At 48.8% G+C, this 25,276-nt stretch overlaps 2 protein-coding genes and 2 long non-coding RNA genes across 7 annotated transcripts; 1 reads left to right on the forward strand and 3 right to left on the reverse strand.

Annotated features, from left to right (window-relative positions):
- Positions 1 to 32: 32 nt before the first annotated feature.
- On the reverse strand, positions 33 to 2,350 carry LOC116427328 (ester hydrolase C11orf54 homolog). Of its 2 annotated transcripts, none has more exons than XM_031977545.2 (7): positions 1,755 to 2,350; positions 1,455 to 1,560; positions 1,268 to 1,366; positions 1,013 to 1,191; positions 684 to 945; positions 448 to 614; positions 33 to 370 (listed from the first exon to the last, which is right to left on the reverse strand). In XM_031977545.2, the coding sequence occupies exons 2-7, from the start codon at positions 1,531 to 1,533 to the stop codon at positions 197 to 199; spliced, it is 960 nt and encodes a 319-aa protein (XP_031833405.2). In that variant the 5' UTR covers positions 1,534 to 1,560; positions 1,755 to 2,350; the 3' UTR covers positions 33 to 196. The 2 variants fall into 2 exon arrangements, with proteins under 2 accessions (XP_031833405.2, XP_031833404.2); XM_031977544.2 differs by having other exon boundaries at positions 1,455 to 1,557; positions 1,755 to 2,345.
- An 826-nt stretch (positions 2,351 to 3,176) lies between these two features.
- LOC116427335 (uncharacterized) lies at positions 3,177 to 25,158 on the forward strand. Of its 3 annotated transcripts, XM_031977561.2 has the most exons (15): positions 3,177 to 3,395; positions 3,467 to 3,854; positions 9,777 to 10,044; positions 16,439 to 16,536; positions 17,423 to 17,575; positions 22,357 to 22,482; positions 22,550 to 22,789; positions 23,045 to 23,173; positions 23,299 to 23,428; positions 23,754 to 23,876; positions 24,055 to 24,144; positions 24,221 to 24,344; positions 24,418 to 24,636; positions 24,721 to 24,812; positions 25,008 to 25,158. In XM_031977561.2, exons 3-15 carry the CDS (start codon positions 9,778 to 9,780, stop codon positions 25,146 to 25,148), a joined length of 1,932 nt encoding a protein of 643 aa, XP_031833421.1. In that variant the 5' UTR covers positions 3,177 to 3,395; positions 3,467 to 3,854; position 9,777; the 3' UTR covers positions 25,149 to 25,158. The 3 variants fall into 3 exon arrangements, with proteins under 3 accessions (XP_031833421.1, XP_076226326.1, XP_031833422.1); XM_031977562.2 differs by lacking the exons at positions 3,177 to 3,395; positions 3,467 to 3,854 and adding an exon at positions 8,626 to 9,333; XM_076370211.1 differs by lacking the exon at positions 9,777 to 10,044 and having other exon boundaries at positions 3,177 to 3,854.
- Positions 3,812 to 9,542, reverse strand: LOC143174830 (uncharacterized). Its single transcript, XR_012999229.1, has 6 exons — positions 9,462 to 9,542; positions 9,161 to 9,263; positions 7,323 to 7,631; positions 6,318 to 6,814; positions 6,143 to 6,259; positions 3,812 to 5,017 (listed from the first exon to the last, which is right to left on the reverse strand). It is a non-coding gene; the product is annotated as an uncharacterized LOC143174830 (long non-coding RNA).
- Positions 22,942 to 24,054, reverse strand: LOC116427338 (uncharacterized). Its single transcript, XR_004235061.2, has 3 exons — positions 23,981 to 24,054; positions 23,674 to 23,911; positions 22,942 to 23,594 (listed from the first exon to the last, which is right to left on the reverse strand). It is a non-coding gene; the product is annotated as an uncharacterized LOC116427338 (long non-coding RNA).
- Positions 25,159 to 25,276: the final 118 nt, after the last annotated feature.

Below are 25,276 nucleotides of genomic sequence, written 5' to 3' on the forward strand. Positions count from 1 at the left end.
CTTATGGATCATTTCAGTTTTGTTATCTATAGATTACCTCTCGATATTTGTATACTTATATAATTAAATATAGACGAACAAAATTAATTTTGTCCTCAAGTAGGTTGCTTATATTGTCTTTATTCAATCGTTTGTGTATTTTGTAAAATAGTGGCAATAAGATACGCTCAGATCTCTGTTGGAATTCTTTAAAAGATCAGTCCTTTCCAAATTGCAGAGCAGTCGTTGGTTGGTCTACGCGATATAACGCGGTACCCAAGTTAAAGTATCCTAAATATTCAATAGTTTCTGGAGTCGTATCGATATGATAATGACCTCCTTCGCCGTGATGAGAAAAGCTGTGGAAATGTTGGACGCGAAGATCGACATCCTAAAACACCAATACATATGCATCAATTGTACAATATAAACCCGCACACGATAAAACTTTAATGTAGTTGTACTTACACTTTCAGAACTGACAAATGTTCCAACAGCTACAAGGGGTGTTGACATATTGTAAAATCGTAACCAGTTATTAAGTTTTGTTTCCGTGTCGAGTGGAACTGTAGAAAAGTCAGACATAACGTGCTGTTTAACTTTTCCATCGTTCATTAAAAATGTTCCTCCCAATCCTGCAATTTTATGAATTTAGCACCAATGTTCTGACATATTTCTAAAATGAATTTACTTGTTAAACATACCAACAAGATTATTTTTATAATGTTGTGCAAGTGCTTTTTGCATGGATGCAATGAAATCATCATTGCCAGTACGTTTCTTGGCATACACTTTCAGCACTTGTCCTGGTTTTCCTTCGCTAGCAAATAGATTGGCCAATAAAGCTAATCTTGTTTCATCATTAGGCAAGGTTTGTAATACACATTTTTCATTTGATTTATCAACAGATGCGATACGACTTTCATTTTTTACTTCGGAGGTTGAAATAGTCATATTCATCATAAGCTAAAAGTATTGTTTTTTGGTAACTGTTAAAACTAAATAAGCAAACCATCTAAGTTATCGAGCATACCTCACAATTGGAATTTATGTGTGGCCATGGTCCAGCTCCTGCTCCAATTACAAAAGGGTTGTTGCAACATTTTAAATGCTTCAAGAGCTGTTGGATATCGTACAATTTATTTCTTTGTACAAGAGGAAGAAGAAAAGGTGGACCACCGATTTCCAATACCGTTGGATTACCTCGCAATCCTGAAGATATTATGTAACAAAGGATAAAAAATAATATAAAAACATTTGAGAAGATATTTTATTTTGAAAGTATTACCTGGTGCAGCAAGCGTAAAAGGTTTTTGCGTTAAGTCTGGACAGTCGACAACTTCAACACAGAACTCTGAGAAATTTTTAGCTAAGCCTTCTTTCAACACTGAGAAGAAAAAATGTATGCCATGCTGTTCAATTCTGTCATTTTTAGATTTATATTATAGTTTAAAGTTACACGAGGAAGAAGTTACCATCTTTTACTTCATTGAGTGAAGGTACATGCAGTTCCTTTTTCACGATATTCAGTCCAGCCACGTCCAAAGTAGCCATTGTTAATCTTTTGCTGTCGTACGTCTGCTTTTAAAAAAATATTTTTATTATTTCGGTCGTGTGCCTGTCCTTAGCTTTCAAAGCAAAGAACCGAAGCGACCAGGATTTACTTGTTTAAATAACAGTATGGCGAAAACATAAAACGTAAAGAAAGATATATTTAACGAATGCAATATAATAAAATATAATAAAAAAAACTGTATTGTTAAAATAATACTAACCCTAGTAGGAATATTTTGTTACTTGGAAAATGTTGAATACGTCCAGAAGATGTGAAAGGACTGATGGAACTTCGAATATATTTTTATATTAAAAACCTCGTCTTTATCTAATCACGCGAGTATATTCTTCTATTAAAAACCTGGTCTTTATCTAATCACGTGTTTGCGTAATATTTTATTTCGTAAGAGTAATAGAAATCTCTTGCACTTGACTGTAAGTACGGTAACGTGATTACGCGTGCAACATTAAACTCAATGATCTTTCTTTTGTATTTCTCAATTTTAGACAACGTAAAAAAGATCTTTGCAGTTTGCATGTTTCTAAGAATTATATCGACAATTCTTTTCGTTTAAATCGTATGCAATCGAGGTAGGAACGAATAACCGAATAATTGTCAAGGTGACGGGAACGAAATCATAAATATTAATTTAACTACGGGTATGAAAAGGCTGCGTAATGAAAAAAAACGACTGGTAATAACTTTAGAAATGTTTGATCTCCTTCGTATGAACGCAAACACGATAAACCGTGTCTATGAGCAAAGAAATTGTCAATATCAAACTTATGATAAGACAAAAAGTTTTGATTGACATGGAAAGTTTTGCGCCTGTGAGTGATTTGTTATTTCTATTGTAGATGGCATCGCGATGCGCTTGCAAGTAGGCAACCAAACGTGCGTGCGCGCATCTAAAATCCTTTTCAAAAAGACATCGCGATACACACGAAACATTTTGTTCCGCGTCTACTCGGATGCACCCGAAATTTCCCAGCGCAAAAAGGGTCTGGAATCGCACGAAATTGATTTGCGTCGTATCAATAGAACTTTACACTCAAAAACGGAAAACTATTGATAAGAACAAAGTACTATCGATATCATCGCGGAAGCTTTCACGTGGCTAAGAAACATACGAAGAGTGAACGCTTCTCGTCGACATGTATATTTCCAAAACTACACGAAACACTTGACGATAATTTCTTGTAACAATAATAATTCGTTCAACAGGCAGCTTACGAAAAACATAAAAATTATAATAAAAATCTTGGAACGCAGAATGGAGGGAAGCCAATGTGGTCAGAGATACTAAAAGAAATTCGGGAAAAATTGTTTCAATTCCAAGGAGAAATAATGAAAAATGAAAAGTGCACGGTAAAATGAAATGTCTCAAAGTTCGTTGCACGCGAGGGTGAGCTTTGGCAAGCGAACAATGAATAAAGCACGGAACGCACGACTTTAGAACAAGAAGAAGGTGGAGGAGGTGAAGGAGGAGGAGGAGGAGGAGGAGGAGGAGGAGAAGGAGAAGAAACAGAAGCAGAAAAAGAAGAAGAGGAGAGGAAGCAGAAACGCGAAGCGTGTCTGGTAGTAGGAAGAAAGCGAACGAAATTGAAGGGAAGAGGGTTGGGATGGGTAGGGTTGTTGTGGATGCGCATTGGGCGTCGAAGGAGTCTGTCGTGTATCAACGGCGACGTTCCTGGATCGCGGCGTCAGTACGCGGCCGCGCATTCTATGCGGGAACACCTGTTCGCTCTTTCGACTTGGTTCGTCGGTCTCTCGATCCCAACCCCGTGTTTCTGGATCATCCTATCGGTCGCTCCGCGCGCAAACGGATACGAGGGAAACCGAGCCGTTTTTCTCCAACATTGTGCGTCGACTTGCAAACAAGGGAGTCATTAATAAATTAACGGATCTTTATTTCGAGTTTACTCTCGACAGACGATCGGAGTGCCGGCGGGCAAGCGGACAGCGCATCCAGGGAGATCAGCAACGATCGGGGGAACCGTTCGATCCTGTCCGTTCGGAAAGCGAAAAATAATTGGAAAAAACCGTTGGCTGTGTTCCGTGTCGCGCGACACGGAGAACGCTGATACCGGAGGCAAAGAGACGGAAGGGAACGAGCGAAGCGGGCTCTCTGCGCGCGGCTACGGAGAAACAGAGACACGGAGACACAGAGAAAGAGGGGCGACCGAGCCATCGCGAGAGAAGAGCAGAGGAGAGCAGAGGAGAGCAGAGGGAGAAAGAGGAACGAAGAGGTTTATTCGCGAGACAGGAACGTCCTCGTGACTGCAACCACGTGTCTCTCGTGGTCCTCGTTTAAACGCGCGTAAGAGCAATTTTCTCTATTGACGTTACGCGATTGTTCGTGCCCGGTCGAACGCGGCCGGGCCCCGGTCTCTCTCGCCGCTTCTCGCTTCTTCACCAGCATGCAGACTTTTCTTGAGCACGCTTCCGCGTCGGAGCCACCGCTGCACTCGCATGAGACCATCCTGGAAACCCGAGGGGTCCCTCTTCCGACTCGGTGACATGCACCGCGGAACCCTGGGGCGACACCTGCCACGCGACAATTTACCTTCTAATTTAATTCGCAAACGTTCCAACGAATTCTCCCGATTTCGCTTCTCTTCACCGTTGGTATCGAATTTCAGTTAGAACTCACCGGAACCGCTTCCAGCGAACGGCTCCGAGGTTTCCCCTGTTGCACTTGTGGAAATCACAAAAGTGTTCTCGAGGAAATTATACGATAAATCGATTCTCGTTCGGAGGTATACTCTGGTTTGATTAAAATACCGAGAAATCCGACAGGGGAAACCGCGAGCCAGCTGCCAGTTATTTCGGCTACTCCGTAGTTCGAGCGATAAGCTCGGTTCAGCGAAGAATCACACGCGCGAGACGCGCTCACCGTTTAACCTGTTAACCGGGCGAACGTTGTTGCCGTGAAATCGGACGCGGACGTGCTCGGAGACGAACGACGAGGACTCCGAAACGAGCCAATTCGCGATCAACGTTCAAATAAACTGTTCAACAAATGTCTGTAAATCTAGCGTTAATATCGGGACAGATGTCGCGACGCGATCGAAGCTTAGAAAACTTCCTGGTTAACAGTTTACAAGGGTGGTTTTTATTCTACGGTTGTTTCGGCACTTCCGAAGAATAAGAACGGCTAGATTTCAGCGTTCGACGCGTGTACGTGCTCCCGAGCAACCGACGACCACTTTTTGTTCCGAGAGGCATTAGATTTAAGAGTCGCTTAGGTACACTCGACTCGAATTACGGGGCGGCTAATGGGATTTTAGCGAAGAGCCAGTTCGGCTCAGGTGATCTTGAATTTTCCTTCGGGGCAGCGTCCACCGAACCAACTTTGCTTGTACGTTGTGCTTTAAAAGCAGGTGCTGCGACTATCGGATTCTCCAAGAAATTTCCGTGGTCTTCGGTTCGATGGACGATCGCCGTTGAATTGCAGGAATCGCAACAGGTTGTCGAATGTTTCTGAAAAGAAATACAAATTTATGGGAAACCTGTAGCTTTAGGATATCTAAATCAACAGTCGCGTGGCTTCGATTATTTCAACTTTGACTTTCCAAAGACACAGTGAAAACGTATTGTTCGATCGATTACGGTTCCATTAGAAAACGAGCGCGTTTCTGCCGGGTACTCGTACGCGTCGCTCTCATCGTCGCTCTCATCGTCGCTCTCGTCGAGTACCGCGGCTCCGCTATAAATGCACTGCGCGTCGCTCGGGAGATGAGCCCCGAAAGGAATGCGTCTAATTTGGTCTCATCGCGTTTTCGACACTAATTTGCTATTCGCCAATGCGGTTGCACGCGACCAATTAAAATTCTGAAGAAAACGAGCGACCCGTGCCGTTCCGGGGCTCGTCTCCCGAAGAACGCGCAGTGTCCCGACCGGCGGGGAACCGAGGGCTCCGAAATCGGAAAGAAAGAGCAGCGTTCGTTCCGGTAGCATGATTCGAATCGGCGATGGCAGCGAGTGCGTCGCGCGGACACACACGCCGTGCTCGTCTGTAACATTGCAGTCGGTCGATTATTTGTAGTCGTGTTCGCCATTGAGATGGTTTTATGGCGGCCCCTTCCCCGCGTACCTTTATATCGAGACTGAATGGACAGAGAGAGCAGCCTCCTCTATGAGATAATACGCCCGGCTGTGCCTAAGCCATTCAGGCCCGAAGTCGGATCCATCGAATCGCGAGAGATCGCGGCGCGGCGCGGCGCGGCGCGCGGCGCGCGGCGAGGGTGGACACCGTGCTGGCCCCTTGCAGTCATGCTCACCATACAGAACGAGCGAGTATAACCGCGTTTGCATGCGATAATCGGCTGCATCCGATGCGTCCGCGGCCACCTGGCCGAGCCTGTGCTCCCGCGTTTTCGCCGCCACGGAGGTTTCCACGGGTCTCCTCTCTCCGTGGCTCTCCTCGTGGCGGTTCGTCTCCGAGGCTCCCGCCAGGCAGGGGTGTTCGCTCGATTCATGACTTTTCAGCGGTCACCGAGCTTACAGGCTGGCTCGGATTAAGCAAAAACGTCTACCGCGATCAACGCGACCCTCCTCGATACGGTTATCTCGATTCCTGTCGCTAAATTCCTAAAGACATCTTGCCTATTAATTTCCCACCGATCTCGCGCTGCCGTGCTCCTGCTCTCCGAGACTCGGGGGCTCGAAGGGATCGCGCGGCTGCTTGCCGAAGATATCATCCGTCTTCTCAGCTTCCAGGGGCTAAAAAGATTCAAATGGATCATCGTTGCTTGCCAACTCGCCGGGGGCGTTCTCTTACCGAGAGTTTAGACTTGGTTCTTCCTCGACGGCGGGATGTCTTCTTTTCGGAAGACGGAAGGCGTTTAGTCGTTGAATCGGTTATTCTCGATTCGAGAGTAACTTCCACTTATCGAGAGTCCTCTAACGTGGAATTTCGAGGGACACTGGCGCGCACAGGTCGCCCGGTAGGATGCACGAGGCCGCGGCCTCGGGAATGGAGCGTTAACGCGATTCCGCGGAACGACGTGGATTCCCTCTGTACCGTGTACAGTCGTATTGCTCATAAACCGCTATAGCGGTGACGCATAATCTAATGGCGCATCGCCTCTTGCCGCAAGCACGGGACAGCCGAGGGACAGGCTGCTGCCGGCGTACTACCTTCTCTGCGGTTCCATTAATTGCTGTTACGGGCTTCGCGCGCCGTTATTCCGACGGTCGAACACACAACAACCCGGTACCGGGGGCGAAAAACATGACCACGCGTGCAGACACTCGGCGTTGCACGGGAGAAGAGCCCTGGAGAAAGAATGCCAGTTTAATCCATCAGCTTTCCTCTTTTTTTCGCCGCGTTCATTTTTCACGCGAATTCGCTATTTATCGGCACGGTTATTTCTAACCTGCTCGTTACAGCCCGCTCGATTCAATGAGCAAACACTTTCGCCGTTTCACCGCATCGTCGTATCATTTTCCAATAAAAATGACAAATCACGGAGAAACAAGACCCTCGACGGGCCTTTAACGGTAGAACTACCGAGCAGTCGAATCGACTCGCGATTCGGCTTCTTCGTTTGGAGGAGGGTTAACGACGCGACAGGAAAATGCCCATAGATCCGTGGAATTGCTACGTTATTCTCGAAAGGAATTCTCGATAGACGAAGCGTCAGGTATCAAGATACAATGCCGGGCAGCAGATTAGTCTCCAACGAATGGGGAAGAAAGTTTATCGTGGATCGGAAATGAGGCTCCGTCTTTCGAGCGACAGCGAACGACCGGCCCGCGGCGATTAAGAAAGATGTAGTCATACATTCGATGGAATCGAGTGTACGCAGGGGCACGACGTCCTCTTCGAGACTTCATTTCGGGGCTCCGTTCCTCCACCACGGTCGATCGAACCTCCCTCTTCTCCTTATCGAGCCCCTCCGTCACCGGCGCACAAATGAATTTGACTTTTCCCGGACCCCTCGGGAGCCCGCGGCTCTGTCAACACACTCGTGTCGCGCGATACCATCGTCCACTGGGCTGCGTTAATGCACACCGCGCGCCCATTAGGTTCCATCCTTAGTTTTCCTCTGCTTCCCCTCTTGGAAGTATCGGCACGTGTCCACGACCCCTTCTGCAACGGAATAATAACTCGTTAATCAGAATTTCGGACGCAGCTGGGCATACTCGCGCAAACGATTATCCGTATCCGACCGTATTCTTCTCGTGAATTACTACTTTTTCATATTTTCGTACTAGAATTCCCAGACGAGCAAAGTTTGAACGTTTATCTTGCAACTTTTACCCCGATTACTCGGTAGTCGCGCCGTCGAAAGCTAAACGCGCGTTCCTCGTGACAATCTACCGATAGGAACGGCGGTGATACTTTGAAGAGGAAAGGACACGATCGAGTCTACAATCTCCTTCATGAAAATTGCTGAAAATCGCTAGCCAATCGAAAGCGTCGTGGTACTTTGATACAACGTGCGAGTCTTTTCCCGAGAAACTGGCAGTTGTCTTTCCGAATGTTAGTTAGCTCGGGCCAGAGGTGGTGGTTTCCCGAAGAAATTAGAGTAAACGCGAGCGATAGAATAACAGGTGGGACGAGAAGTTTCCTCGCCGGGGGAAACCGGGTTTCCCTCGCGCGGCGTGCGTGCCGGGAAGAAGAAAGCCGGGGTATTGTTCGGACCGGGAACGAGCGACCGCCGCCGGAAACTTGGTCGCCACCGAGATTATTGCCTGGAACATCAACGAACGTCACTTTATTCTTCCCCGGTTCGCGGAAGCCGGCTGCGGGCAATGTCTCGCCTTCTGCCGGAAGTTGAAGCGGCGCGGCTTGCCTTCCGATTGTGCCGATTAATTGGATCGCAAGGTACATTCGGCGACTCCCTCTTACCCGAGCAAGTATCGTTGCGACCCCGGATACACAGCTGTGGAAACTAGGAATGAACTAGGGAGAAAACTCGCGGACGTACTGCTAGGTCATTCGATGGCTAAGCTAAAGAATTCGGTTCATTCGTCGGTTTCTAGTTTTTCTCAGTTCATTTTCCGCTGGTTTCCTTTCCTATCTGCAAACGAACCGAATAGATCCGAGAAATAGTCGCGTTCTTCGTGGACGGAAGCGAGGAAAAGGTCCATGCGGGCAAGGAACGGACTCACTAATTTGCGTCTGAACGCGTACTCGTTCCAATCAGGTGCTATTCAACGGGGTGCCAGCTCTTCGAGCGCGTTTGATTTTCTCTTACAAGGTAGCCGGTAGGATCTATCGATAGCGTCGAGGATACCGAAGCGGTTTGGTCCGTACAGTGGCACGCGAGCTGCTGTCAAAGTCGATCGAAGTCTCGGTAATGCTATGCTATATTCGTTAGAAAACAAGCATCAATTCGCTGCGCGCGTTGAAAATCGGCGAAACCAGATTGGCCGAGGAAAAGGAAGAACCCTCGAAATAGAATGCCAGGTTGAAGCACGAGGCGCGGAAGCATGTGGACCGTCGGTTCGGTTCTCGGCATAGATTCGTCAGTTCGTGGATCGTTCGCCGCACCGATTACATGTGTGCCCAGCTTGCGATCGCTCAAGGAATGACCCCTGTATGCCGTCCAGTTGACCGTAAATAGTCTCCTCTTAATATAGTTAAGTGTAAAATAGCTCGCACAGCTTAATTACAATGCTTGCCCTGGTTTGCGCGGCTGCACGCGCGTATCGCATACGCATGGACGTCTTCGACGACTAGCTCGCTCCCTCTCTCTCTCTCTCTCTCGTTCTGCGCCTGCGAACAGTTCGATTTTGCGAAGAATTTCGTTTGGAACTTACAATTAGAGACGAATACGGTGAAACAAGTGAGACTTCTCCTTTGATTTCGCGGTAAATCGCGGTCCAACGTGGAACAACGCGTATTCGAATCTTTTCCGATAGAATCGTCGATTGTCAGGCGACAATGTCTGCATCTGTTTAGTCTCTTACTTACCGATTTTCCTATAAAATACACCTTCGAACGTGGTTGTCCGTGATTCAGAGGCAACTGCGATTCAAGGGCTGCTCAGAGTCCAGGTCGAAACGGACGAGAGTTGTTGTTTTCCGTGCTGCATCGAAAGAAAGACTAATTAATACTAGAAGTACCAAGTTGACGCTAGAACTACCGAACGGATCGAAACGATTGGGAAATTGTTTCCCTTGAGAATTTCTATAAAAACATTATGTTCGTCGATGGTTCGGTCGTTCTAGCGTCGAAAGAGGCTGCAGCTCCGTCGGAGATTGAGAAGAACGGTGAAATTGGTTTCAGCATGTCACCCCGTAATGGCTCGTGCGTGGCGGAAGTGAGCTCGGTGAGGAGTCTGTCGTCCGACGACGTCTCGGCGACGAAGAACAACCGGAAAAGATCTTGTTGGGCACGTGCAACCGACCCCGCGCACCGGCGGGGCCGCCGTATTCAGTTGTTGCAAATGCTGGTGCTACCGTTCATCCCCATCCTGGCGCTGATCGTTCAGACTGCTAACACGCTGCACGATATCCTGATTTATCGGCAGGAGGTCTCCGACATCGAGACCCAGGTAAACGGTGAAACATCTTGATCGCTTAGCTAGCTGGCTGGCCAGCTCACCGATCCTGCGAACGAAACGGTGATCGATTACGATCGTCGGTAAACAGCTAATTCGAGGAAAATCATTCGACTCCGAGTAATTGGAGCATATTTCGTCGAGCATGTTAACGCTAGAATAAACTTCTAAATGCGATAAACGTTCGCGAACACGGCGCGTTAAGCTCCGCGTCTTATCGCGTCGTATCGAATTCGTTTGCGTCAATGGATCTCGTCTACCGATCGGTCAGCCGAATTTCCGAATCGTCGAGCGATCCAGCGATACGTGGAAGCACACGGGCGACGCTTCCCTTTCAACGGCGTGTATTCTTCCGCGACGTACGCGTAATTATGCGAGCCGGTGTAATTAGGTCGGACTCGTATAATTCAGCGGCAATCGATCGACGAACCGTCTAAAAGTAACGAACGAACGGACGAGTAAACATCCACCACGCCTACGCGAGCCGTCTGCTCGTTCGATCGACTCGCGGAGCGGGTACGTTTCTTCGATTGTCCTACGCACACAACGCACAGATCACGATAACGGATCGCCTCTGTTCTATGATTTGTAGCTGCGATCGCTGCCGGGAAAAGCGATTTCCCCTTCGACAGGAATTACGGTACGGCTCGATTCGATGCGTCGATCCAGCGTATCAGGATCGTTAACCGCCGTTTATCGGAGCGGATCGCATCGATATTAAATAAACGACTAGAGTAATTCTTGGGGAGACGGCTCAACGACTACCGCGATGTTTCCTCCTTTGCAATTTGAATTCTCGTCGACCGTTGAAGTATGGGCATCTCCGTGCCGAAAGTACCCTCATGTACATATATATATATATATATTTCTCTTCCTTCGCCAAAGGTTTCGAATATTTCGGAAAATCCTCGATCGCGACGCGGCGCGTTAAGTAGGAGATTAAGGAGTCCATAGATCGCTACTGTACTTTCCACGGGTCTCTTTCGCGGAAATTTCTCAGCGTAAACATCGAGGGACGGAACTGTAAGGAGTCGGACGTTTTCAACAGCGGTTTGGTTCGGGACGCGGCACGCTGTTTCATTATTCCCCCTCCGGTGGCAATTTATTCGGGATATTACTCCCTTTTAAGAAAGGCACGGCTCGCTCCGGCTCAGGGTAGATGAAAATTATCGATAAATTCGTATCAACTGACAGCCCTTTTCTGGGCTGACCTCGGCTCTTCATTTTCCAGCCCGATACCTCCTTTAATGCGTGCCCGACCTGCCTCCCACGGCCTCGGACACGTGAAATTTTTATCGCGCCAAAAGGGCGCGCTCAACAGTTTGTTGTTCAGTTATTTATCATGCGCGCCCGAACCGATTACCGATTAGTGACCGGACAGTCCCATTGACGCGCGCTTCTTTTTACAAGGTCCCTCTCGGAAACATGCTTTTCCTTATCGCTCGATCTTTCGTAACAATGATAAATAGGAACGACTGCCAATTACGTCTATCGTACATTAAATTACGCTGTGCTCCGACTGCTTGTAGACGATTCGAAATATTGCGATTATACGTCGATATCCGAAATGCGCGATAAATAACGCGGGACTACCAGTCACAGATACTTTGACGCGACAGCGGTCTGTTTCTAAGAAACATTTAACACGCGGATTGAATTTCGCAGAAACGAAACGTTAAGAGGCCGCAATTATTGGAAATTAGAGGCGTTTCGGTCGCCTTACGCGGATAGGTCACTTTATGTCAGCCGGACTATCGATAGCCGTAGTTTATCGTGAAATTCATTCGCTTTAAACGTCCACGCTCGCGCTTCTATTTACCTTTCCCGTATTTCGTTGATTCTTTGTATTAATGGCTTTACAATCAATATCGAAACGGCGTTGATATGGCGAAAGCCGTGCGTCCGACATTGAATATTGTTCCCGGAGTTGCATGATTCGACACGGCGTCGAATTACCATGCAGCTTCGATAATGAGCTCCATCGAGCTTTCGATGAAACGTCGAAGAAAACCAGATGACGATCGCAACGCGAAAGAAACGGTCGATTTCTATTTAACCCTCCGAGGACGAATGTCGTTATTTTCATAGTAACGAAGATATCAACCTAACGTAATCCTAAACGAATACTTGAGAAAACCCTTGCCCGCGAAGCGTTAACTAGTCCACTTATTCGTTACTCGCAGAAAATAAAGATAGAAAAGTTGGAGGTTCGTTTTAAATGAACGGAGAAACCGAATCGTCTCGACTGATCCACATGTGTCAAGAATGATCGCATTAGGACTAGATAAAGAATAATTCCATTCGTGCGTCACGGTAGACATTGGAATTCCAGCTCGTCGCGGATCGAGCCGTAGAAATATGTAGCGAACAACGGTGTTACGCTCAAAGTGGATCGTATCGATGCGATTTTCGCGCGTTATCGGTCATTTCGGACGGGGAAAATCGGATCGTTAACTGATCCACGAGTGCCAAGGATGACCGCGTTAAGGTCAGATAAAATATCGTTACAGCCGTGCGTCACAGCGGCCATAGAAGCCGGGATACATGTTCCTGCGCCCGACAATATTTCGTATCGCGGCGCGAACGCTTCGGTAATAACCAATTCCATCGTTGCGCGATACATTGGTCATCGACAAAAGAGAGCCCGCATTGTTCCGCGCGCGTCAATTTCTTTACAATGTTTCCTCGCGCCGAGATCGCATTGTTCCTAGCAACGATCGAACCACGCGAATAGCTGGATTTTCAATCAACACCAGGGCTAACACGTCGACCGCTACAACAAACTCTACCGTTTTGCGTATCATATTATTCTTTCCCGGCCAGAATAGATACGAACAATTGTTGCTTGTTCGATGCCGCGTCAGCTTTTTGTTTCGATGAGTCAAAATCTGTCAAAATATGTTTTTAATTCATTTTTAATCTCGAATAATTCGGAAACGGTCGTCGGTGACCTTTGTGCCAGTGGACGCGTTAAACGGTATACTCGCCCTCTCTCTCTCTCTCTTGTTCGCTCGTGTCAGAGAAACACAAAACAGAACGGAATGCAGTCGCTAGAGTTGGTTCGACGTCGAGACTCGGGTCACCGTTCAACGCTTAACGGTCTGTCAACAAAGGGCCGATCGTTAACGTAAGCGACACAGGGAATGGGGCAAAGCAAAGAGGATTAACGTCCCTTAATTCTAGCTAGGTTCGCGGTCGAAAAAATTTCCATAGCGAAACGGAGCGATCGCGGATCGAATGAACGCGACGACGTTACCTCGGTACAAGTCGATGTCGATAAACCAGATCGAAATACATGAAAACAGGGTTGCGCAGCCTCGAGTAGCGGCTGTTCGGCGTCGAGTTACTTGTTGGTCGAGCAGCGCGGCGTGCCACCCACCCAGGGCGGGAAGAATGATCTCGATCCTCCTCGTTTCTCGTTCCCTTTTCGCCCTTTCGATCCACAATTTTCCTTTTTCCATGTCGCTGTTATCCCGAACAAGTTTTTTGGCTCGGCTGAGTTCTCAGCTGTGACAGGAAAGGTAATGGACTTTGTTAAATTCGTTTATCAAGGCAATAATCGACTATTAATGGCTTCATCACATTTCTACTCAATATTAATATCGTATAATTCGATATATACGAGGCGATTCGAATTGGAAGCATCGCCCACTCGCGCGTTCCGTCCAGTTTTCCAGGAGTTTCGAAGGTGATCGTAGGGTATATAATAAAAGCGAGCACAACACCAGTTCTCCTCGATGTCGAACAACTTTCCCGGGGACACATTTTCTCTGATGCTCCTCGGGATGTTCGCTCGGGGATATTAAAATGGAACACCGTGTATTATCCCCGCGGAACGAGTAAATACACTCTCCACCGGTGTACCCGGGGGAATTGGCGTTACCCGTGGGGAACGCGCAGTTATTAAATGTAAGTTATCGACGCGCAAGGAACTCCGGAATAAAAAGAAGAAGATGAAGCGAACCGTAAAGGCCGTGGTCGCGCGAGCGTTGAAACAACGGACGTCGTTAACCGGGGTTGCTGGTTGCCCAGTCGCTTTTTCACCTCGGTGTACATCGAGTGTTCGCCAGAATAAGATGGACGACATAGAATTTTACTTTTCGATAGATACCATGGATATACCTTGAAAAACGAATATACGTTTACATGCGAGATTCGGAATGGCATCTTTGAATTTGGACCTAGGGAAGCTTGTTCCTCGGTTCTGTATTTCCATTCTCTACTGCAACGTCCGTCGTAGCGTCCATCGGCTCGCAGGAGCACGGCCTAAAAGCCGTTGAAGCCGAACCCCGGCCGGGAGGACGATGTTTGCCGTCGACGCGCTCGACGCGCTCGTCGCTCTCGACGTTCTCGTTGCGTCGAGTGTTTTATACCGGCGCGTTGATGCCCCGCCACGCCCTTCGCAATTAAAAATCTATATAGGAGAAACTATTGAGATTCTTCCGCGGGGTTTCAACCGTTCGCCGGGCCGGCTCGGTCCGGCTCGGTCCGGCTCGGCCCGACCCCCGCCAGCTAATTTAATTTTCCTTTGAAAGGGAGCCGGGGGCCGATATTGAATCGATCACGATACACACGGCCGCAGGAACGTAAAACGGTTAACGAATTTTCCTGGCGTTCGCGTTCTAGTTACCCGGCCAGCATCCCGTGCTTTTAAGAGTTTCCGCTTGTACGGCTCTACCAGACGAACGTCTACTAGCGGCGTCGTCACGCTGGACGACTGAAAGTCGGCTCTTGATTCCTGTCCAACTCTTGATCTCGGTTTGATCGAATATTCTATGGTGCCGAGCTTGTAACGGGATTATAGTTTCTATAGGGTCTAACTCTGGTTGCACCGCCCGCGAGACGCCTGTACGTACGCCCAGGCATGGCCGCGATTAATTCCCTCGCAGTGAATAAAGCGTCACCGGGTCAGACGCGTAAAACTGACACCTGCCGCTTCACTCGAATTTCATCCGGTCGCTTTCACGGACGCGCAACGTTCGCGAAAATCCTTGCACGTTCGGTGTCCGAGGCTTTTATGGGGCATCGGTCCAAGGACTGGCGAAACAACGCTTCGGGTTCCGTTACGAAGTTCGTTGGGACACGTTTATCGCTCGGAGATTCGCCGACACCGCGCGAATTAACCGTTTGAGACCTTAAAAATTGAAAGTTTCGATGTTCGGCAAGCGGGCAACACGCGAGGGCAACAACTGACAGCGAACTTCCTTTGATGAATATTTCTTTAGACGGAACAAGCGCTTCTTTTCTAAACCGCTGTGAAATATAAAAAGAACGAGGAGCGGCGAGACAACATTCTCTCCCGTCTCTCGCGCGCTTCTCGCACGTGCTGCCGTGCCGAGCGATCTATAATTATCGGAATACATTATGAGGACGAAACGCTGGAGCGGTCGCCGGTGTGTTAACGTCGGTGCGTTTCAAGTGGAGTCGAAGGCGGATGGCGAGACGCTCCAACGATTCACCTTCACACAATAATTGCGCGCATCGATGACAATCGTACCAATCGCAATGACAACAACAATCATTGAAACATCGATAACGATATTAATAGCAATGAAATTATATGCGTTACAAGGTTATAAGTCAAACGGCGAGGGACTAACGCTAGAACTGCCAGATCGGTCAAGTTGTTATCCATTCCTGAGATCTTCTTTCGTAATTATAGAAAAGATAACATCTCGACAGATGCACTTGCCTCTAAGAGATGCTATGAAAAAATGAGGGAAGTCGATCATGGCTGGTCTGTAGTCCTAGCGTTAAACGGTTGGACCATCTTTCGATGAGAACCATTCAAGTACTCGTGAATCGAAGCACACTTGCTGTCCACTTTGTCCTTCCGACCACTTGCGAATTAGTTTCATCCCCCTTTCGAGAGTTCCGGCCAAGTCGAGAACAACGCCGGCCATTAACTGTGCAAAGCGTCGCGTCGACTCGTCGAACATGCGATACGTTCGAACCATTTCGAAACGGAATCGTTTCGAGAGTAACGGCTAACATCGTGGAAGATATCCCGCCGCGAATCGAAGGAATCCGCTATTAATACACACCCTATCTCTCGTGATGGCCTTATCAACTAACATCGATCGAGAACGGCCTGTGCCTGCAGCCCACATTCAGAAAAGGAACGTGAAATATTATAATCGGAAAACTAGGACGTTCCGCCGGCAAATCCAGTAAATCGAAAATTCACTTCCTACCGGTAACCAACGAACTTTACGCTAAATCGGCCGATTCGATGAAAATTAAAACACTTTGTTTTCGATTTAATCAAAGTTAAAGAACTAATGCTACTGTCATTCGCGAAACGTTTCGTTGGAAGCGACTTCGAAGCTTCCAAAGAGACAATGGAAAAGCAAATAATGGTTTGAGCAAATTTATCATCTGATTCCAGGTGACGATAGCCACGGACTTGGGGAAAGTGGTGACGCGGATGCAGCTCGAAAGATCCGAGGTTGCGTTCTTCATTTACACCAACGGCAGCACCCTCAGGTATTTGCCGAACGGGGGCTTTACCAGTCGCTTACCCGCCGCCCACGAATCCGTGAAACGTCCCCGTACTGTCGCTCTTGATCTCCCCGGTATACGTGACTCAGTGATTAAAGCGATTCTTTGGGAGGCTGGAAGTTAGAGAGAGAGAGAGAGGAGGAACCCTTTACCGATCAAGACAATGAAAACAGATATGGCCGGCCGGGGCTGTTCCCTAATCAAAGTGCGCTCGAATACCAATACCATGGTTCTAGTATTTCAATGAAAGGGTCGCGTACCGGAATACGAGATCAGTTCGACTCGCTCGTGGTTCAGGCGGGGATCCTTCCATTTCCGAGGAGAGTATCACCAATTTTCCGACGTCGAATCGACGCTAGATGTCCACGCATTCGGCTCGCGGTCAGTGACGATCGGTAATCCTCGACGCTTCTGGACTCAAGGTTCGCGATCGTAATCAGAGTTGCACGAAACGTGGCGCTCTTCGAGGAACAGACTATTCTGTCGAACATTGTAATTAGTATTAATATCGTCATTATGTTGTATTTTTCGTGCAAGAGTCGAGCTTACCTTACGAGATACGTACGCGGATCATAGAACATTACGTAATAGGGTAGCGACGTTAGAGGCCCTTTCTAACGTCCAACTAAAAGAAAAGTTTATCATTCGACTCGTTTACCTTTCTCTCGTAGCCAGCGAGTTCAGGTTGATTTCTTTATTCGGAAGTTCCGGGGGAATCGGAGGCTAGAAGCCCTCGCGAGGCGAGCACCTGAAAAAAGAGAAAGAACCGCGCGAGGAAATTGCACAGCCGGGAAATGCATGATCAAGTTGCCCCCGTCGCGAGTTTATCGACGCAAAACCAATTAGCCATGGTCTCTCGCGCTTGTTGAAGGTCAAACCTGACGCAGAGGTTCGCCATAACCGATCAGGCACTCCACAACATGACTACGTGGCCCCTGGTCTCGGTGCCGAGGGACGAGAGCAAGACGCAAACCTATGACGTGGTCAGCAAAGAGGCCTTCCAAGCACGCCTCGAGGATTTCAGGTAACGAATCGATCGGCGAATGCTCGAGGTCTCTTTACTACGAGCCGAGTCCGTTAATGACGTCAGATATCCCTTCATGTGCCTGACGATCGCCTCCCCTTTGATCGCCGGAAAAACTTTCGACGCGATCGATCCGCTCGTTCGTTGCACGTGTGCATGTTTTTTAGACGTTCCGTCACACCTGCGCGACGAATCGCCTTTCGAGACCCTCCTCCGTGATCCCTCTTCCTTCGGCGTTTCGCGTAGTTCTATATAGAATTTGAACGCTCGTTCAACTGGAACTCGTTTCCCAACTGCAAACCGAAGTTATCGTTATTCGTAACGTTACGTCGCAATGCAGCTAACTGGGAATCTTTCGGGACCAAAAGAAATACGAAAACGCGAGCTGGATCGATTAACAAAACGAACCAGCAGCGAAACGTTAAACGATAAACGGAGCCGACCCGATATGAAAAATAGGAGCGAACAGCGAGCGACGCGAATAAAGGGAATTATAATTGCTCGATGAACGGAGAGATAAGACGGTCGAAAAGTAATGAAAGTAGCGGAGTAGCGCGTTTACGCGGCGAGTAATTGTAACGCCACCCTTTGCGGGTGCAATGTCGTACGGAAAGTTACGCCGGTGGCCTCTATTCCCTCGAGCCTTCCGTTCCGACACTTGTTGAATTTCCATTCAGCCCCGAAGCGGAGAATTCTCCCTTTCCGCGTGCCTTTCCCACTCGATTAATGCGCCGGGAATTCCTCGAACCGATTCTTTCAAAGCACACACGTCGGGGATCAATTTTCTACGCTGCCTTTACGGGAAACCGTACCACGTCTCTGGGGTCTTTTTCAATCAATTAGCTGGCTGAATTTTATCCGCCGACTGTCGCACGGACGCACGACCGGCCCAACGATCCCCTAAGCGAAAACAGCTCTTTACCGACTGCTAACGGGCTCTAGAATGAAAAATGAAAGTTAGGTCCGATTATATTTAGATTGTCGAACATGTATGTTTTCCGATTTATTTTCTATTTCTTATATCATGTACATGCAATGTAACAGATTTTTAAAAGGTGGAGCATCTCTCCGTAATTGACCCCATTCAAAATCTACCATATATTTTGTATCGCATACCTGCGTACTGTATAGTACGTAAATACATTCGTTCGATTGGGGCAGCCCCACCAACGCGAATCCTCGCGAACCGCCACTGGAAGTATTCCGACACGATGAAAAATGGGAAATGATAAAAGATGAAAGCGCAAGGGACGAGATGATTCGTCTTTCTCCGCCGAGGAGCTCTTTCATCGCCTTATCCGTAAAGAGAACGGGAATTTCGCAACTCAGTGGAAATTAAATTCGCGGATTCAAATACCGTGCCGCGGTGCGTAGGAAGAGCAGCAATATGGGGTGGTTAATATCGCATGCGTACGCAAAAATAAACCGCTCGGAGAGCCTGAAAATAGAGGATAAACGGGAATATCCCGTCGAATCGTTGCTTCGCAGCGATACTTGGAACTAAGCGACTAAGATTCGCCGTTAAAGGAACAAGATAACGCTATTCTACGCATCGACACTGATCGCAATCTACAGAGAAACGAGGAATAAAAGCCGCCGTATATTCAATTACGCGTGCTCGCGCTGGAACTACCAACCAACCGAATCGAGCTTCCTGTCTTTTTTTTACTGTAATTACAAGAATAAATTTATCGAACTCTTCAATAATTTTCTATGATTCGGTTCGCGTATCGTGAAATCGACTTGACGAATAATTCCCAAGAGATCGCAAAGATTTCGAATTTCTGTGCCTGTCGAATAATAGAACTATTCGTCGGACAGCATCGGCTCTGCCGTAAATATCAGCTCTATCGTAGAAACGAGCGAAGAGAGCCTGCTAAGAGGAATTAATAGACCCGTATAATCAGAACCATCTTATTCCTCGATTGGTTCGTATAGATGGAGCACTACTGTACAAGCACAGGGCGCGAGCGTGAGGCGGTGAATGCGACGACGTCGTCGCGGCTGATTAAGAGCGGCGGCGGAGAGCCCCGAAAGATGGAGGGGCGCGTACAGGCGTCGAGGCACCGAGCCACCGAGGCACGCTTTTATAATAGCGTGGCGGTGTCGCAATCGTCTTGGTACATATCGATCGATTATAAAAATACGTAACAGCCGGCCGGTTTTCCCGAGACCGGTGACGCGACGAAAAACTCGATAGAGAACAGAGCCGAGGATCACCTGTCCGAAATCCTCCGAGTCACCGGTGTAGGAAAAAGAGGTTGACACTGGAACACTCGCGACAGCCACGCTCTTCGTTCGGTCCAACCAGGAAACGATGGAAACCTGAAAACGGATGAAACTGTCGTCATGGATACGTTCAAAGAAACTTTTCCAGCTAGGTTATTTATAACGGAACAACGATTTCGTACGATTATCGTTCAGTCGAATAAACGACTAATCCGTCTCGTTTGGCAGTCACTGTCAGTCCTCGCAGGGTTGAACTCGTTAAGAGGGTAAAATTAATGTCCACGTTATAACGGTTCGCTGAACGCGGAAGGATACATTGGCGCGTGACACTCGCGAAACAGAACTATCGGCGAACGAAGAAAATCGTAAGAGAGAAACTTTGATGAGTCGAACGAGGGGGACGACGGTAGAAGTTGCCGAAGCATTTCCCGGGGAATGATCGAATGCTTCCGCGTCGATATTTTCTTTACCGGGCTTTCTTACGAATATTTCATTCGATTCTCGGTTATCGTCGATGAAAACGTTTCACGCGTCTGACACGCGGAGAATTTTTAGAACGGACGCCAAGTTTCCTCGATCGAATACTTTTTCGCCAGGGGTGGTATACCCGATAAATCGATACGCCGATGAAGTGCGCCGGCACAAGACAATCGGGAGAGGCTCGCGTGCCGAGTGCTTCGGGAACTATCTTCGTCGCGGATCGTACAGTCTCGAGGCACCATAATTAAGACACGGGATGATAGAGTTCGAAGACGCTCGGTCCAATGCGAATGCGCGATATAGCGATTCCACCCTAAAAGTTTCATCCACGACCTAGATCGTCGCTTCGACGGTACACGGAATGAAAGACAATGGGCTTCCTCCGTTGGCGCAAGAAAAATTCTCCATCGATCGAATAACGCGATATGTCCTAGTAGTTTCTTGCCTGTTGGCCATTACACACCGGGCCGCATGTCAGACGGAACGCGTTTCTGTCAGCGGGAGCACCGGGTAACAAGCCGCTAACAATCCTCTTCGTCTTCCAACGGGAAGATATTATCTTCGGTTGACAAGAGTGAGAAGGGACGAGAGCGAGAGAATGACAGAGCGACGGAGAGAGAGAGGGGGAGGGAGAGGGAGAGACGAGGAGACACGGATGCGTATTAACTCTAGCGTGGCAGATGAAACGAAAGCACCGATGTTTTATTAATCTTCAGGGTGGCGAGCAGGATCGATCGATCGGGCCGTCGACTGAATTAATTAGCGTGGTTATGCGAGCGTGATTATTTTCAGCGATCTAATGAGTCACCGCGATCGCAGCCCGTTTCGTTTCGGACCAATTATATTAATGGCCGTAACAAGATTCGTTTACACGGCTACTTCGCGTAACGAGACGGTGCGCGACGACCCTGCCCCGTACTATCGGAACTTCCGAGCAACTATTATCAGCCCGGGGAAGACCAGGCTGGATTAGACGCGACCGCTAAGCGGCTGGTAAGCGAACGGCTTCGTCTACGGTCGTTGCCATGATGCGGCGAACTCGGAAAATCGGCCGGTAAACGTCTTCCCTGGAAGATTAGATGCTCGTTCGTTTGGATCTCGAAGACTAGGGGTCCGAAAATAGACGTTTCGAACAGGCGAATAACCGAATTTATAGAATTCATAGAATGACTATGCATGTTCGCGACTATGCACTCAGCGCCGGCGGATCCTGTGAGAAATTCCAACACGCGCGGATTTGCAACGAGCGCCTTCGAAAAGAAAATCGTGGCTGTTTTTTTCTCTGTGTCGATCGACGGCCTTCTCTGTCGAACCACCTTTACGAGCAATGGACGCGGTTGTCACACATGAGCGCGTGACCGCCCATTTGGAGCAGCTGACAATATTTTTAGACCCCTCCGCCCCGCCGTCTCCCTCCTGTCAACCCTTCGCAGCTCCCTCTTTGTCCCTCCGCGCAACTATCGCGCCTCTTCGACTAAAAGCTCCCGGCTCGATACAACGATTAGCTAAAACTCGCCGTCGTCCCCGCTGGAGCCGTTCCTCGTCCCTGGAAACGGTCGAATTTCGTCGACGGCGTGCGACGGATTCTCCACGCTCCGCCGTTTCGCAACGATCCTTCCATGCACTTAGGAGAAGCTCCATTTACCCTTTGTCGGTGCGACTCGGCCGTATACCTCGTCGCGATATCGTGAAACTCGCGGCACGTTTCCGCCTCGTATTCTTCCGGTACTTTGATTCTGTTCCTGCCCCGGATGCGCTCCGCGTCTTTCCATATTTAACCGAGCTCGCGCATCGTTTTCCCTTCCTCTCTTCTGGCGCGTAACTTTCCTACAATCGTATCGCGATGGAATCGTTGCGGAGAATGCTATCGTATCGGAGAAATCTTACCGTTTCGATTCACCGCGCAACGCTGCGAGACGCTGCAACGTCGCGATCGAATCACGGCTTTTCCCACGGTGATCGAGCCCGGAACAGCTCGCCGATTCAAAGACTTTCGGGCCGTGATTAGTTCCGATGCGGCAAAAGGACGTCCCGACGCCCCTAGAGTACGAAGTTCCTTTCGCGTTTCCCAGGCAGAAGATCAGCTCCGAGGAGAGCAGCATCACCGAGGTGATGGCGTGGTACACGAGCGTGAACGCGGCGATGCTGGACCACCTGACCAACCAAATCAAGGAAACGGACAACAGCGGTGTTTGGAGGTAGGCGAGCGATCTCGAAAATACCCTCGAGAGCCCCGCGGTACGACGATGCGTGTCTCCGTTCCAGGTATTTGATAGCTTTCAAAAATTTGCTGAGGAGCATCGAGAGCCTGGGCATCGCTTCCGTCTACGGAATCAATTACTTCGGACGCGGAATCCTATCGGCGGACAATTACGTCAGCTACGTACGCCACGAAGCTCTCGGACGTGATCTCCTCACCGGCTCCCTCACATACGTGCCGTCCCTGAAGCGCTTTTACGCGGACCTCACCCGCTCCATGACAGACTACAGCAGAATTAAATCCAGGTATACAATGAACACGCGCCGGTGGACGAACAATAAATCTCCGGACTCTCGAATCCGGCCGCAGATTACCGATCACTGGTAATCATCGGTTCGAGTGTAATGGTTGGACTCGATCCAAGTAGGAATCTCTCTATAGAAAGATAATCATGGCGAATTACGATCGACCATTGTAAACGGCAACTCGTGACAGTCGCGATTTGTTAGCAGTTTGTTTGTAATGACGGATCATCTTAAAAATTAGCTTGCGTGCCGTAGGAGAGACGAGATCCTGAAGCACCAGAAAAGGGAGCCGAGCGTGGACGACGCGATCGCTTATTTCGATTCAATGGCGACTTACGTGGACGAACTGCGGAAGCTACAACGGGAACTACGTCACATGATAAGGTGAATCCTGCTAATGGAATTGCGGTTGCCGGTTGCCGGTTGCCGGTTGCCGGCTCCCGACCGGGCAGCACCGAGCTCGCGAGAATAGCGACGGTTTCGAGATGATTGTTATTTCGTTTGAACAGGACTTACGTGAACTCCACCCTGCAAGACGCGAGCAACAAGGAAGTCGCCGGAATCGCTATAGTCGTTCTAGTGTTGGTCGTCTCCCCCATCATCATCATCCTCGTGCGTAACGCGGTAGCTACTATACAGGTAAGCGAAAACCTTCTCCGATCCATCAATCCATTTCCGTTTAGCCGTCATCGCGTAATTCTCACCTTTATCGTCTTTATCGACGTCTCCAATTAAGCGACACGTGCTTTCCTCTTGCATCGGGTCCCAACTAAACGACGCACGATTCCCGCGCACGTTGTCGGTTCTTCGTTGAAACGAGGAAAATAAATGAGAATTTATTAGCGTCGAATTGATTGAACGCGGCGATGAAAACATTGCGATACCTTTTCGCGATATTACTCGCGTCCCTCGATGGCTAGCGTTGCTTCGGATTATACGCGTCAACGCGGGAATCTTTCTGCAGATGTACGCAGCGAATTTGGCGCAGAAAGCGCGGGAGTTGAAGCAGGAGAAAGGGAAGAGCGACACCTTGCTCTTCCAAATGTTACCACCTAGCGTGGCCCAACAGTTGAAGCAAACGCAACAGGTACTCCGATGGCAAGTTCCTTGACCCTTTACGTCCTGAACAATATTCTTCTTACTTCGCACTGCTATCTTTATACCAGATATAGTTTAAGGCTGTCGAGTTACCTTCGGGACGTAAAGCGTTAAAGTTCGCGCCTCTTGTACGAACCGTAAACGTTTGTTTTCTCGTCCGACAAAAGGTTCCAGCCGAATACTACGAGGCAGTGACCGTCTACTTCAGCGACATCGTCGGTTTCACGGAGATCGCCGCCGAGAATACACCCCTCGAAGTAAATCCATTTCATTGCTAACTTGCAGAGTTTAATCGCTCCCCGTTCATAACCTAAAACCGTCGCGCGCTTTCAGGTCGTCACGTTCCTGAACTCGATTTACAAACTTTTCGATGCTCGCATCGAATGCTACGACGTGTACAAGGTCGAAACCATCGGCGACTCGTACATGGTGGCTTCCGGCTTGCCAGTTAGGAACGGTAAAGAAAAAAGAAAAAGAAACAGGTATTTTTGGTGTCGCGCACACGTGTAATTCCGTGTGCCTGCTCGCAGGGGACAAACACGTTTCCGAGATAGCGACGATGGCGTTGGATCTGCTGGCGGCATCCTCGGTGTTCCAAGTGCCGAAGAGGCCGGGGGAACGACTTCAAATACGAAGTGGCGCGCACACGGGCCCCGTCGTCGCCGGGATCGTTGGCAGTAAAATGCCTCGGTACTGTCTTTTCGGGGATACCGTGAACACGGCCAGTCGCATGGAATCCACCGGAGAAGGTACACACCGTCGACTCTTTACGATTTAATCGATCTTCGTTAGGAGCTTGGAAAGCAATGTTACTGAACCTTCTTCGCTCGTAGCGCTACGAATACACATTAGCCTGGAGATGAAAAAGGCATTGGACGCTGTAGGGGGATTCAAGATAGAGCGCCGCGGTTTGGTGGACGTGAAGGTACACGGAACATACAACCCCTGGCAACAAGTATTCCGTTCGACGCGATCCGACCTAGTTCCTCGACTTTCGAGTCACGCGTGAAACGAGCGTAACGCGTCTCTTTGAAATCTAATACTTTTTACCAGGGGTAGCGAAGCGTACCAACGGTGAATGTTAACAACGGAGAACATTAACGATCTCGATCTCTGTCAGGGTAAAGGCTTGATGGACACTTACTGGCTGGAATGCAAGGACGGTGGAATAGCTCGCGCCGCGGAATTGGATCTGCCCTCGTTCTTCGAGGACGTTCGACCGATTTTCATCCGTCGTCTGAGAGAAGGAGCGACCCTCTGATGTGAGCCGTACTCTCGACGGGACCTCTGGTACCTGAATCGGCAGCCCACTTCTTACATCCGTCTCTCGCAGCCGAACCTGATCGACCAGCTGAAGAAGCCGACCCAAGGTCGCAAGAACCGACTCTC

This window comes from Nomia melanderi, chromosome 8, assembly GCF_051020985.1.
Source record: "Nomia melanderi isolate GNS246 chromosome 8, iyNomMela1, whole genome shotgun sequence".
Lineage (NCBI taxonomy): Eukaryota > Metazoa > Arthropoda > Insecta > Hymenoptera > Halictidae > Nomia > Nomia melanderi.